The sequence below is a fragment of the Primulina eburnea genome, chromosome 1 (assembly GCF_022965805.1).
Source record: "Primulina eburnea isolate SZY01 chromosome 1, ASM2296580v1, whole genome shotgun sequence".
Taxonomy (NCBI): Eukaryota; Viridiplantae; Streptophyta; class Magnoliopsida; order Lamiales; family Gesneriaceae; genus Primulina; species Primulina eburnea.
This window is the reverse complement of record NC_133101.1, coordinates 24,783,937-24,798,226: the sequence shown is the minus strand read 5'-3', so window position 1 is coordinate 24,798,226 and position 14,290 is coordinate 24,783,937. Positions and strand designations below refer to the sequence as shown.

At 38.5% G+C, this 14,290-nt stretch overlaps 5 protein-coding genes across 5 annotated transcripts; all 5 read right to left on the bottom strand.

Moving 5' to 3' along the window:
• Positions 1–240: 240 nt before the first annotated feature.
• LOC140806133 (uncharacterized) lies at positions 241–1,116 on the bottom strand. Its single transcript, XM_073162627.1, has one exon. It carries the CDS (start codon positions 1,114–1,116, stop codon positions 241–243), a length of 876 nt encoding a protein of 291 aa, XP_073018728.1.
• Positions 1,117–4,628: 3,512 nt separating this feature from the next.
• On the bottom strand, positions 4,629–6,724 carry LOC140806128 (uncharacterized). Its single transcript, XM_073162613.1, has 4 exons — positions 6,665–6,724; positions 5,851–6,064; positions 5,430–5,739; positions 4,629–5,055 (listed from the first exon to the last, which is right to left on the bottom strand). The coding sequence occupies exons 1-4, from the start codon at positions 6,722–6,724 to the stop codon at positions 4,629–4,631; spliced, it is 1,011 nt and encodes a 336-aa protein (XP_073018714.1).
• Positions 6,725–7,287: 563 nt separating this feature from the next.
• Positions 7,288–7,788, bottom strand: LOC140806119 (uncharacterized). The gene has a single exon (XM_073162601.1). It carries the CDS (start codon positions 7,786–7,788, stop codon positions 7,288–7,290), a length of 501 nt encoding a protein of 166 aa, XP_073018702.1.
• Positions 7,789–8,288: 500 nt separating this feature from the next.
• On the bottom strand, positions 8,289–8,984 carry LOC140806111 (uncharacterized). Its single transcript, XM_073162593.1, has 2 exons — positions 8,931–8,984; positions 8,289–8,876 (listed from the first exon to the last, which is right to left on the bottom strand). The coding sequence occupies exons 1-2, from the start codon at positions 8,982–8,984 to the stop codon at positions 8,289–8,291; spliced, it is 642 nt and encodes a 213-aa protein (XP_073018694.1).
• A 2,642-nt stretch (positions 8,985–11,626) lies between these two features.
• Positions 11,627–12,838, bottom strand: LOC140806103 (uncharacterized). The gene is made up of 2 exons (XM_073162584.1): positions 12,498–12,838; positions 11,627–12,116 (listed from the first exon to the last, which is right to left on the bottom strand). Exons 1-2 carry the CDS (start codon positions 12,836–12,838, stop codon positions 11,627–11,629), a joined length of 831 nt encoding a protein of 276 aa, XP_073018685.1.
• Positions 12,839–14,290: the final 1,452 nt, after the last annotated feature.

Here is a 14,290-nt window from a genome sequence, read left to right as displayed (position 1 = left end):
CCTAACTTTCAGCTGATAATAACCAGAACGCAGGTCGATCTTTGAAAACACTGTCGCTCTCTGAAGCTGATCAAAGAGATCGTCAATCCTCGGCAATGGATATTTATTCTTGATCGTAGCTTTGTTGATCTCTCTGTAATCAATGCACAACCGCAAAGATCCATCTTTCTTTTTGACAAATAAAACTGGAGCTCCCCACGGAGAAGAACTCGGACGAATAAATCCTTTGTCTAATAGATCCTACAACTGATTCTTCAGCTCCTTCATTTCAGTAGGGGCCATTCGATAAGGATCTTTCGAAATCGGAGTAGTACCTGGAACCACGTCAATCACAAACTCAACTTCTCGGTCAGGTGGCAATCCAGTCACATCATCTGCAAATACATCAGGAAAATCCCGAACTACCTCAATCTCATTCAACTTCATCGTCATCTCAGTGTTCAAATTTATCACAGCAGCTAAAAACCCCTGACACCCCTTTGATAATATTTCATGAGCTTTGAGACAAGAAATATAAGGAGTGCCAAGCGAAATACCTGAACTCTGGAAAATCCCTCTATCATCATCTTCTGCAGGAAATCGCACCATTTTAGCCATGCAGTCAATAACGGCACGATATGAAGATAGCCAATCCATTCCCAAAATAACATCAAACGCCACCATGGGGATAATAATAAGATCAGCAAAATCTATTTTCTCATTCACTTGTACCGAACAACCTTTAAGAATACTGGAAGGCCATAATTCGTCTCCCGATGGCAACAAAATACTATAGTGGAGGGGTTCAAATGGAACAACATTCAAAGAGCATAAGAAAATTTTAGACATAAAGGAATGCATAGCACCAGTGTCAATCAATGTAATAGCGGCCTTGCCTGAAATTAAGATAGTACCTGATATAACAAAAGAATCAGGATTTATACCTTCCTTTGTCATGGTAAAGATGCGTCCTTGTACTTTTCCTTTCCCTGCTATCTGAGGACAATTTATTGCAATATTTCCGGTAGTTCCACACTTAAAGCATTTGTTACTACCCACCAAGCATTCACCTTTGTGATGTTTACTACACTTTTGACACAATGGTTTATCTGTTGCAGGAGATGCAGGAATAATCATAGGAGCTTTGGCCCGATGTTCCTCCTTCCATTTTCCTTTAAATCCTCCCTTCCAACCTTCACTTGAACTATGGCTCTTAGGTGGAAAACTTTGTCTTCTTAATTGCCTCTCGATCTCAATCTCATTCTAATCTTGCTCTGCCATAAGTGCCTTCTCCACAATTTCTTTATATGTTGTAGCTTTGGACATCCTTACATCTTGCTTGATTTCCGCTCTTAAACCCCTCAATAAGTGCTCACCCCTTTCTGTATCATCTTTGGAAATGTAAGGGGCAAATTGACAGCCCTCTTCAAATTTAAGAATGTAATCATTCACATTCATACTTCCTTGTTTCAATTCCAAAAATTCTTTCACCTTCTTTGTCTTGACATCTTTAGAAAAATATTTGTCGAAGAAAAGATCCTTGAATTCTTGCCACTTCAAGGTTTGAATGTTCACAGTCACTTTGGTCGTTTCCCACCAGGTCCTGGCTGCATTAGTAAGAAGAAAAACAGCACAACTAACTCTGTCATTCTCTTCAAATTCAGATAATCAAAGATAGCCTCAACAGCCTTAATCCATTCCATAGCAATCAACGGATCTGAACTTCCAAAGAACTCTGGTGGCTTCATCTTCCTAAACTTTTCATAAGATTTCTCGGTACTATCCTCTTGTCTTACCTGACCTCTACCTCTCCCTTGCTTTGGGTTATGCAAACTCAGTAATTTTTGAACCTGTTCACCATGAATTTTCGCTTGTTCTTTCAACTATTTACCAAATTCATCAACCACTTTCGATGATGAACTATCCCCTTCATCACTAGCTTTCCGCTTAGGAGGCATAGCCCTATATTGCATCTCAGTTTAGAACTCATTTCAATTCATAATTATAACATAAGCTTACTTATCAAATCATTACATAATAATAATGCAGGAAGAAACATACCGAAGTGTCGATAGCAGAGGAAATCATACGCCAAATCATTGGTCCAAAAGAACGTTGCTCTGATACCACTAAATGTAACACCTTCAACTCAATCAAATGAAGATATAAAATTTTATGCGGAAGCTTAACTGAAATTGGAGAAAGATATGCATTTTAAAAAATTTCGGCAGAGTTTACTTATAATTTAAACACATCGACCTGCCACAATCGAAGCTTTTAAAATTAACAATCCAAAATAAAAATTACAATAATACACCAATTAAATACCAAGCATTTATTAAAAGAACTAGTACCCAACTAAAATAACATACAAATCTTCCATACATATCTAAAGTTTTAACATACAGTATCATATACATGCATATCAAAATACATCTTGTTTATATTCAAAATCTTTAAACATTGCAAAGAGCATTAATTTTCAACATTTGGCATATATACTTTCCATCTGCTGCGACAACTCCTGCCAAAACTAATCTTTAGGACCTGCATCCCATAAACATAATTTGAATGAGTTTATAAAACTCAGCAAGTAGACATCATACTAACAAATACATATATCATAGCAAAACCAAAGTGTTGGGTGCAATAATTGTCCCTGCTTGGTAGAGAGATCGAACCGTGGTGCTTGAGTTGTTGTGCGGTTTAAAAACTTTGAATTGCACCATTACCACTAGCTATAGCTTTTGGTAAAGCGGTAAGCACTCGGTCCTACAATTGGTATCAGAGCCAAGGTCACGGGTTCGATTCCCATTGATTGCAAGGAGTGCAATTATTGGGAGGGAGATTGTTGGGTGCAATAATTGTCCCTGCTTGGTAGAGCGATCGAACCGTGGTGCTTGAGTTGTTGTGCGGTTTAGAAGATTTGAGTTGCAGCATTACCACTAGCTATAGCTTTTGGTAAAGCGGTAAGCACTCGGTCCTACACAAAGAATCCATAATCTTTCATTTAAACTTTATATGATATCATTCAATAAAACCATATATATATAACAATCATATCATAAGATGGCATTTGATTCTTTACTTTATATGTATTGGCAATGATAGTTATCAGTCATTGGTATACATGTACTATTCAGTCAAATCAGCCATGTACATGTTCTTTTGTTGATCAACATCAGTCATGTGGGTTTAGAATTACCAAAGGTAACACCACTATACCATTTAATTATCAAGCCATAATAATTTTCATTGAAACCATTCATCAAACACCTGGTGTGCATATAAAAACATTAAGCTCCTTTTTCATTTCAATGACATAGAAACCATTTCCTTTCCTTGTCAATCAATACATAGATACATAAACATAATACCTTTGAATCATTTCAAAAGGAGCTAATCATTGAAAATCATTTCATTATATACATAGTTCATGAGATGCATTCAATAATGAGGACTACTTACAACCAATGATAGGAATGGTAAATCAATCCTTTGATGATGCTCCTACAAAGTCAAATCCAATATATAATCCATCAATATATAAATAACAACATTCATTTAACATTGTACCCATAAAACCTCAAACTATTGAATTCTAACTCAAAACCCAAAAGAAACAAGAATGGATTCCTTACCTTAAACCCTTCAATCCTTAAAGATAAATTTCCTAGCTTGGATTGCAAGATTATTCCTTGAGATGAAGAAATTAGAATAAGAAATAAAGATAACTTGAAGGAACCCTACCTTATAGACCGATGGAGAGAAATGGGAAGAGAATAAAATGAGATAAAGTTGATACACCAGCTATTAAAAGCCTTTCCATACCACAAAACACGTTTTTTACACTTTTTGGGCGCTAGAGCGGTCATAAATTACCGCCCTAGCACGGAACTTACTGCCCAAAACAAAAATTCCAAAACCTATGGCGCTCGGACGATCATTTCTTAACGCTCTGCGCACAGCCACCTCAAAGATCACCTCTGAAACACCTCTTCCATCATAATTTGGAAAAGTGATAAACATGAAAATGTAGCTCTATGTCTTGGCTTGTATCTCCAATTGGCCTCATAACATTTGAAGGTCTGAGCAAAGAGTTATGCTCAATCTCCCAACATGTGTCACTGGAGGAACATCGATACCCACGACACACTTGGGGGCGCTTTTGGCTTGTCTTCCACAATGATTTGAACAAAACTCAAAACATGAAAGTTATAGCCTTATGTCTTATATTTCTAATGAAAGTGGCCTCACATCATTCGGATCAATATACAAAATATTATGATAAAAACCACAACTACTGCCATAGTTTTATACCATTTCAGCACTTTCATTACCTATTTGGCTAAAGATCAACTTTCTATTCTACCCATATATTCTATATCATTTAACACCATTCAAATCATATCGTAATACCATAAACCATCACCATTACATCACACGTCCCAAACGATCATCATAATACACCATAAAAGAAATAATATACATACTTAATCATAATCATTACCTTACATCATAAACATACGAATGTCTGGGCGTTACAAATCTCCCCTCCTTAAGAAATTTCGTCCCCGAAGTTGCCTTTACTGTGCGAATAACTCAGGATATCGCTGTTTCATTTCCTCCTCTGGTTCCCACGTTGCTTCTTAAACCAACTGATTACGCCAAAAAATCTTGATAATGCCGATCTCCTTATTCCTCAGTACTTTAACCTTACGATCTAAAATCTGGATTGGTACTTCTAGATAAGTCAAGTTTGGCATCAGGTCCAACGGTTCATGTCTGAGAACATGGGAAGGGTTCGAGATGTACTTCCTGAGCATTGAGACGTGAAATACATTGTGAACTTTATCCAAGTCCGGCGGTAAGGCTAGACGATATGCTCTTTCTTCAATCCTGTCTAGAATTTCAAATGGGCCGATAAATCTTGGGCTCAGACTTCCTTTCCTGCCAAATCTCATAATGCCTTTGAGAGGAGCAATTTTGAGAAACACGTGAACTCCAATTTTAAACTCCAAAGGTCTTCTTCGGATATAGGCATAACTTTTCTGTCTCGATTGGGCCGTTTTCATTCTGTCCCGAATTAAAGCAATCACATCAGCTGTATGTTGGACCAATTCTGGTCCTAACATCTTTCTTTCACCGACTTCATCCTAGTTCAACGGTGATCTACATTTCCTGCCGTACAATGCCTCATATGGTGCCATGCCAATCGTCGCCTGATAACTATTGTTATATGTAAATTCCGCAAGTGGCAATTTAGAATCCCAGCTACCAGGAAAATCAATCGTGCAGGCTCGTAGCATATCTTCAAGAATCTGAATCACCATCTCTGACTGCCCGTCACTTTGAGGATGATATGATGTGCTAAAAACCAATCTAGTGCCAAAGGCTCTGTGCAAGCTCTTCCAGAATTCAGAAGTAAACCTCGGGTCACGATCACATACAATTGACACAGGGATTCCATGAAGTCCACAATCTCAGCTACATAGACTTCAGCATACTGGTTCATCGTAAACGTTGTCTTGACCGGAAGAAAATGAGCCGACTTGGTTAACCTATCAACAATCACCCAGATGGAGTTGTAACCCTTTGCTGTTCTTGGAAGTCCCGTTACGAAGTCCATAGTGATGTGCTCCCACTTCCACTGAGGTATTGGGAGGGATTGCAAAGTTCCAACAGGTCTTTGATGCTCTATCTTTACCTGCTGACATGTTAGACATTCGGATATAAACTTTGCAATATCACTTTTCATACCTGGCAACCAGTATAGACGTCAGAGATCCTGATACATCTTGGTGCTACTTGGATGTATCGAGTATGGCGCGGTATGAGCCTCTGTCAAAACATCCCGACGAATGCCATTACCACTGGGAACACAAATTCGACCTCTCCATGTTAACAAATCATTAATGTTCATCGCAAACTCTGTATTTCCTTTCTCATTCACTTTAGATCGCAATTCCATCAACTGATTGTCATTAGGTTGCTCCCATCGTATCCTATATGTCAACGTAGGTCGAATAACCAAAGCTGAAAGTCTAGCGATGGTCCCTTGCTCTACTATAGCGATCTCGCTCCTCTGCAGATCCAAAAACAACGGCTTCTAGATCAATGAGATCAAAGAAGAAACTGACTTGCGGCTCAAAGCATCTGCAACGACGTTTTCTTTACTTGGGTGGAAGCTAATGGTCACATCATAATCTTTAACAAGTTCTAACCACCTCCTCTGCCGCATATTAAGTTACTTCTGTGAGAATAGATATTTCAAGCTATTGTGGTCTGTGAAAACTTCACATTTCTCGCCATACAGATAATGCCTCCATATTTTCAATTCGAACACCACAGCCGCCAATTCAAGATTGTGGGTGGGATAATTCTTCTCGTAGTCTTTCAACTGGCGAGAAGCATAAGCTATAACTTTCCCACGGTGCATTAATAAAGATCCAAGTCCCATCTTTGACGCATCAGTATATACCATAAAATCTTTAGTTCCGCACGGAAGTGCTAGGATAGGGGCTGACGTCAACCTGTCTTTCAACACTTGAAATTGATGTTGGCCTTCGTTTGTTCACTCAAACTTCACCGCCTTCCTCGTCAGATTGGTTAGTGGCAGGGCTATTTTGGAGAAATTGGCAATAAAACATCAATAATAACCTGCCAAGCAAATAAAACTACGCACCTCGGGGACTGTCATAGGAATAGGCCATTGCTTAATCGCTTCAATCTTCATGGGATCCATTGCAATGCCGTCTCTCGAAATGATATGGCCCAGAAATGATACTTGCTCTAAACAGAATTCACACTTTTTCAACTTTGCGTAGAATTGCTTTTCCCTCAATAAATGCAATACAGTTCTGAGATGCTCGGCATGAAGTTTCCGAGTCTTGGAATAAATCAGGATATCGTCAATGAAACGATAACAAAGCTATCCAGATATGGCTTGAAGACCCGATTCATTAGATCCATGAAGACAGACAGGAGCGTTCGTTAACCCAAATGACATGACTAATAACTCATAATGGTCTAGCTGGTTCTGAATGCAGTTTTAGGGACGTCGGCTTCCCTAACTTTCAGCTGATAATAACCAGAACGCAGGTCGATCTTTGAAAACACTGTCGCTCTCTGAAGCTGATCAAAGAGATCATCAATCCTCGGCAATGGATATTTATTCTTGATCGTAGCTTTGTTGATCTCTCTGTAATCAATGCACAACCGCAAAGATCCATCTTTCTTTTTGACAAATAAAACTGGAGCTCCCCACGGAGAAGAACTCGGACGAATAAATCCTTTGTCTAATAGATCCTACAACTGATTCTTCAGCTCCTTCATTTCAGTAGGGGCCATTCGATAAGGAGCTTTCGAAATCGGAGTAGTACCTGGAACCACGTCAATCACAAACTCAACTTCTCGGTCAGGTGGCAATCCAGTCACATCATCTGCAAATACATCAGGAAAATCCCGAACTACCTCAATCTCATTCAACTTCATCGTCATCTCAGTGTTCAAATTTATCACAGCAGCTAAAAACCCCTGACACCCCTTTGATAACATTTCATGAGCTTTGAGACAAGAAATATAAGGAGTGCCAAACGAAATACCTGAACTCTGGAAAATCCCTCTATCATCATCTTCTGCAGGAAATCGCACCATTTTAGCCATGCAGTCAATAACGGCACGATATGAAGATAGCCAGTCCATTCCCAAAATAACATCAAACGCCACCATGGGGATAATAATAAGATCAGCAAAATCTATTTTCTTATTCACTTGTACTGAACAACCTTTAAGAATACTGAAGGCCATAATTCGTCTCCGAATGGCAACAAAATACTATAGTGGAGGGGTTCAAATGGAACAACATTCAAAGAGCAGTAAGAAAATTTTAGACATAAAGGAATGCGTAGCACCAGTGTCAATCAATGTAATAGCGGCCTTGCCTGAAATTAAGATAGTACCTGATATAACAAAAGAATCAGGATTTATACCTTCCTTTGTCATGGTAAAGATGCGTCCTTGTACTTTTCCTTTCCCTGCTATCTGAGGACAATTTATTGCAATATGTCCGGTAGTTCCACACTTAAAGCATTTGTTACTAGCCACCAAGCATTCACCTTTGTGATGTTTACTACACTTTTGACACAATGGTTTATCTGTTGCAGGAGATGCAGGAATAATCATAGGAGCTTTGGCCCGATGTTCCTCCTTCCCTTTTCCTTTAAATCCTCCCTTCCAACCTTCACTTGAACTATGGCTCTAGGTGGAAAACTTTGTCTTCTTAATTGCCTCTCGATCTCAATCTCCTTCTAAACTTGCTCTGCCATAAGTGCCTTCTCCACAATTTCTTTATATGTTGTAGCTTTGGACATCCTTACATCTTTCTTGATTTCCGCTCTTAAACTCCTCAATAAGTGCTCACCCCTTTCTGTATCATCTTTGGAAATGTAAGGGGCAAATTGACAGCCCTCTTCAAATTTAAGAATGTAATCATTCACATTCATACTTCCTTGTTTCAATTCCAAAAATTCTTTCACCTTCTTTGTCTTGACATCTTTAGAAAAATATTTGTCGAAGAAAAGATCCTTGAATTCTTGCCACTTCAAGGTTTGAATGTTCACAGTCACTTTGGTCGTTTCCCACCAGGTCCTGGCTGCATTAGTAAGAAGAAAAACAGCACAACTAACTCTGTCATTCTCTTCAAATTTCAGATAATCAAAGATAGCCTCAACAGCCTTAATCCATTCCATAGCAATCAACGGATCTGAACTTCCAAAGAACTCTGGTGGCTTCATCTTCCTAAACTTTTCATAAGATTTCTCGGTACTATCCTCTTGTCTTACCTGACCTCTACCTCTCCCTTGCTTTGGGTTATGCAAACTCAGTAATTTTTGAACCTGTTCACCATGAATTTTCGCTTTTTCTTTCAACTATTTACCAAATTCATCAACCACTTTCGATGATGAACTATCCCCTTCATCACTAGCTTTCCGCTTAGGAGGCATAGCCCTATATTGCATCTCAGTTTAGAACTCATTTCAATTCATAATTATAACGTAAGCTTATTTATCAAATCATTACATAATAATAATGCAGGAAGAAACATACCGAAGTGTCGATAGCAGAGGAAATCATACGCCAAATCATTGGTCCAAAAGAACGTTGCTCTGATACCACTAAATGTAACACCTTCAACTCAATCAAATGAAGATATAAAATTTTATGCGGAAGCTTAACTGAAATTGGAGAAAGATATGCATTTTAAAAAATTTCGGCAGAGTTTACTTATAATTTAAACACATCGACCTGCCACAATCGAAGCTTTTAAAATTAACAATCCAAAATAAAAATTACAATAATACACCAATTAAATACCAAGCATTTATTAAAGAACTAGTACCCAACTAAAATAACTTACAAATCTTCCATACATATCTAAAGTTTTAACATACAGTATCATAAACATAAATATCAAAATACATCTTGTTTAAATTCAAAATCTTTAAACATTGCAAAGAGCATTAATTTTCAACATTTGGCATATATACTTTCCATCTGCTGCGACAACTCCGCCAAAACTAATCTTTAGGACCTGCATCCCATAACCATAATTTGACTGAGTTTATAAAACTCAGCAAGTAGACATCATACTAACAAATACATATATCATAGCAAAACCAAAGTGTTGGGTGCAATAATTGTCCCTGCTTGGTAGAGAGATCGAACCGTGGTGCTTGAGTTGTTGTGCGGTTTGAAAACTTTTAATTGCACCATTACCACTAGCTATAGCTTTTGGTAAAGCGGTAAGCACTCGGTCCTTACAATTGGTATCAGAGCCAAGGTCACGGGTTCGATTCCCATTTATTGCAAGGAGTGCAATTATTGGGAGGGAGATTGTTGGGTGCAATAATTGTCCCTGCTTAGTAGAGCGATCGAACCGTGGTGCTTGAGTTGTTGTGCGGTTTAAAAGATTTGAGTTGCACCATTACCACTAGCTATAGCTTTTGGTAAAGCGGTAAGCACTTGGTCCTACACAAAGAATCCATAATCTTTCATTTTAAACTTTATATGACATCATTCAATAAAACCATATATATATATAACAATCATATCATAAGATGGCATTTGATTCTTTACTTTATATGTATTGGCAATGATAGTTATCAGTCATTGGTATACATGTACTATTCAGTCAAATCAGCCATGTACATGTTCTTTTGTTGATCAACATCAGTCATGTGGGTTTAGAATTACCAAAGGTAACACCACTATACCATTTAACTATCAAGCCATAATAATATTCATTGAAACCATTCATCAAACACCTGGTGTGCATATAAAAACATTAAGCTCCTTTTTCATTTCAATGACATAGAAACCATTTCCTTTCCTTGTCAATCAATACATAGATACATAAACATAATACCTTTGAATCATTTAAAAAGGAGCTAATCATTTAAAACCATTTCATTATATACATAGTTCATGAGATGCATTCAATAATGAGGACTACTTACAACCAATGATAGGAATGGTAAATCAATCCTTTGATGATGCTCCTACAAAGTCAAATCCAATATATAATCCATCAATATATAAATAACAACATTCATTTAACATTGAACCCATAAAACCTGAAACTATTGAATTCTAACTCAAAACCCAAAAGAAACAAGAATGGATTCCTTACCTTAAACCTTCAATCCTTAAAGATAAATTTCCTAGCTTGGATTGCAAGATTATTCCTTGAGATGAAGAAATTAGAAGAAGAAATAAAGATAACTTGAAGGAACCCTACCTTATAGACCGATGGAGAGAAATGGGAAGAGAATAAAATGAGATAAAGTTGATACACCAGCTATTAAAAGCCTTTCCATACCACAAAACACGTTTTTTACACTTTTTGGGCGCTCGAGCGGTCATAAATTACCGCCCTAGCACGGAACTTACTGCCCAAAACAAAAATTACAAAACCTATGGCGCTCGGACGGTCATTTCTTACCGCTTTGCGCACAGCCACCTCAAAGATCGCCTCTGAAACACCTCTTCCATCATAATTTGGAAAAGTGATAAACATGAAAGTTGTAGCTCTATGTCTTAGCTTGCATCTCCAATTGGCCTCATGTCATTTGAAGGTCTGAGTAAAGAGTTATCCTCAATCTCCCAACATGTGTCACTGGAGGAACATCGATACCCACGACACACTTGGGGGCGCTTTTGGCTTGTCTTCCACAATGATTTGAACAAAACTCAAAACATGAAAGTTATAGCCTTATGTCTTATCTTTCTACTGAAAGTGGCCTCACTTCATTCGGATCAATATACAAAACATTATGATAAAAACCACAACTACTGCAACAGTTTTATACCATTTCAGCACTTTCATTACCTATTTGGCTAAAGATCAACTTTCTATTCTACCCATACATTCTATGTTGCATTCTATATCATTCAATACCATTCAAATCATATCGTAATACCATAAACTATCACCATTACATCACACGTCCCAAACGATCATCATAATAAACCATAAAAGAAATAATAAACATATTTAATCATAATCATTACCTTACATCATAAACATACGAATGTCTGGGAGTTACAATTCTCCCCTTCTTAAGAAATTTCATCCCCGAAATTGCCTTTACTGTGCGAATAACTCAGGATATCGCTGTTTCATTTCCTCCTTTGCTTCCCACGTTGCTTCTTCAACCAACTGATTCCGCCAAAAAATTTTGATAATGTCGATCTTCTTATTCCTCAGTACTTTAACCTTACGATCTAAAATCTGGATTGGTACTTCTAGATAATTCAAGTTTGGCATCAGGTCCAACGGTTCATGTCTGAGAACATGGGAAGGGTTCGAGATGTACTTCCTGAGCATTGAGACGTGAAAAACATTGTGAACTTTATCCAAGTCCGGCGGTAAGGCTAGACGATATGCTCTTTCTTCAATCCTGTCTAGAATTTCAAATGGGCCGATAAATCTTGGGCTCAGATTTCCTTTCCTGCCAAATCTCATTATGCCTTTGAGAGGAGCAATTTTGAGAAACACGTGAACTCCAATTTTAAACTCCAAAGGTCTTCTTCGGATATAGGCATAACTTTTCTGTCTCGATTGGGCCGTTTTCATTCTGTCCCGAATTAAAGCAATCACATCAGCTGTCTGTTGGACAAATTCTGGTCCTAACATCTTTCTTTCACCGACTTCATCCCAGTTCAACGGTGATCTACATTTCCTGCCGTACAATGCCTCATATGGTGCCATGCCAATCGTCGCCTGATAACTATTGTTATATGTAAATTCCGCAAGTGGCAATTTAGAATCGCAGCTACCAGGAAAATCAATCGTGCAGGCTCGTAGCATATCTTCAAGAATCTGAATCACCATCTCTGACTGCCCGTCACTTTGAGGATGATATGCTGTGCTAAAAGCCAATCTAGTGCCCAATGCTCTGTGCAAGCTCTTCCAGAATTCAGAAGTAAACCTCGGGTCACGATCAGATACAATTGACACAGGGATTCCATGAAGTCTCACAATCTCAGCTACATGGACTTCAGCATACTGGTTCATCGTAAACGTTGTCTTGACAGGAAGAAAATGAGCCGACTTGGTTAACCTGTCAACAATCACCCAGATGGAGTTGTAACCCTTTGCTGTTCTTGGAAGTCCCGTTACGAAGTCCATAGTGATGTGCTCCCACTTCCACTGAGGTATTGGGAGGGATTGCAAAGTTCCAGCAGGTCTTTGATGCTCTATCTTTACCTGCTGACATGTTAGACATTCGGATATAAACTTTGCAATATCACTTTTCATACCTGGCCACCAGTATAGACGTCGGAGATCCTGATACATCTTGGTGCTACCTGGATGTATCGAGTAAGGCGCGGTATGAGCCTCTGTCAAAACATCCCGACGAATGCCATTACCACTAGGAACACAAATCTGACCTCTCCATGTTAACAAATCATTAATGTTAATCGCAAATCTGTATTTCCTTTCTCATCGGCTTTAGATCGCAATTCCATCAACTTATTGTCATTAGGTTGCTCCCGTCGTATCCTATCTGTCAACGTAGGTCGAATAACCAAAGCTGAAAGTCTAGCGATGGTCCCTTGCTCTACTATAGTGGTCTCGCTCCTCTACAGATCCAAAAACAACTGCTTCTGGATCAATGAGCTCAAAGAAGAAACTGACTTGCGGCTCAAAGCATCTGCAACGACGTTTGCTTTACTTGGGTGGTAGCTAATGGTCACATCATAATCTTTAACAAGTTCTAACCACCTCCTCTGCCGCATCTTAAGTTCCTTCTGTGAGAATAGATATTCAAGCTCTTGTGGTCTGTGAAAACTTCACATTTCTCGCCATACAGATAATGCCTCCATATTTTCAATGCGAACACCACAGCCGCCAATTCAAGATCGTGGGTGGGATAATTTTTCTCGTAGTCTTTCAACTGGCGAGAAGCATAAGCGATAAATTTCCCACGCTGCATTATTAAAGCTCCAAGTCCCATCTTTGACGCATTAGTATATACAATAAAATCTTTAGTTCCGCACGGAAGTGCTAAGATAGGGGCTGATGTCAAGGAGTCTTCGGCTAGGAGTCCTTGTTGGTTATGGTTTCTAGATACTGTTAGAGCATGACTAGAAGACATAAGAGGCTGCATGAGGGTCCTACGATGGCTGCACATGGGTGTCTCGAAGGGAAAGGTCGATGTGCATGCGCTTGGACGAGTTTGAGGGAAACAGGTGCATGCTTTTGGATGGGATTGAGGGGATGTGGGTTTAGGCTTCTCAATGTCGGTCTAGTAAAGTCCATAGGGTCTAGTAGGGTCATAGGTGGTCAACAAGGGTCTGTTCGAGTTGCTTAAGGCCTAGGAGTGAAGGGATCCATGGCAAGTTAGACTAGGGTTTTCGAAAATAAAGGTCAGAAATTCAGTAGGCTTGTATGGTGATTATGAGGGTTTAGGTAGATTGATTTGGGTTGCATATTGTTTAGTTAAGCGTTATGAAGCTTTGGTTCAAATTCGGTAAGTTCTGGAAAAGTTACGAGTCAAAACTGGGATGTACGTCTAAGTTTTAAAAAAGAATCTAAGAATCTATCGAAAAGCTAAGTTTTAAGCCTAAGGAATATTTATTAGAGTGTTTTAAGGTTGTATGTTAAGTTTGGAATGATTTGAGAAGTCGTTTCGAGGTCTAAAGATAAATACGAAAAGTTATGCGTCTATGGGTAAAACGGTCATTTTACACCTGAAAAATGTTAGACGTCCTGATAGTGTCCTGAATGATGTTTTATATGTTAAAA

Bases quoted from the DNA above. Each gene is read 5' to 3' on its own strand.
- LOC140806133 (XM_073162627.1), bottom strand. From the start codon at position 1,116: ATGATTATTCCTGCATCTCCTGCAACAGATAAACCATTGTGTCAAAAG.
- LOC140806128 (XM_073162613.1), bottom strand. From the start codon at position 6,724: ATGGATCCCATGAAGATTGAAGCGATTAAGCAATGGCCTATTCCTATG. The intron at 5,740-5,850 runs GTAATGGCATTC...ACTGGTTGCCAG, and splicing joins TCGAATTTGTGTTCCCAGTG to GTATGAAAAGTGATATTGCA. The intron at 5,056-5,429 runs GTATGTGATCGT...AATTCGGGACAG, and splicing joins ATGGAATCCCTGTGTCAATT to AATGAAAACGGCCCAATCGA.
- LOC140806119 (XM_073162601.1), bottom strand. From the start codon at position 7,788: ATGGCCTTCAGTATTCTTAAAGGTTGTTCAGTACAAGTGAATAAGAAA.
- LOC140806111 (XM_073162593.1), bottom strand. From the start codon at position 8,984: ATGCCTCCTAAGCGGAAAGCTAGTGATGAAGGGGATAGTTCATCATCG. The intron at 8,877-8,930 runs GTTGATGAATTT...CATGGTGAACAG, and splicing joins ATAGTTCATCATCGAAAGTG to GTTCAAAAATTACTGAGTTT.
- LOC140806103 (XM_073162584.1), bottom strand. From the start codon at position 12,838: ATGTATCAGGATCTCCGACGTCTATACTGGTGGCCAGGTATGAAAAGT. The intron at 12,117-12,497 runs GTCAATTGTATC...AATTCGGGACAG, and splicing joins AGACTTCATGGAATCCCTGT to AATGAAAACGGCCCAATCGA.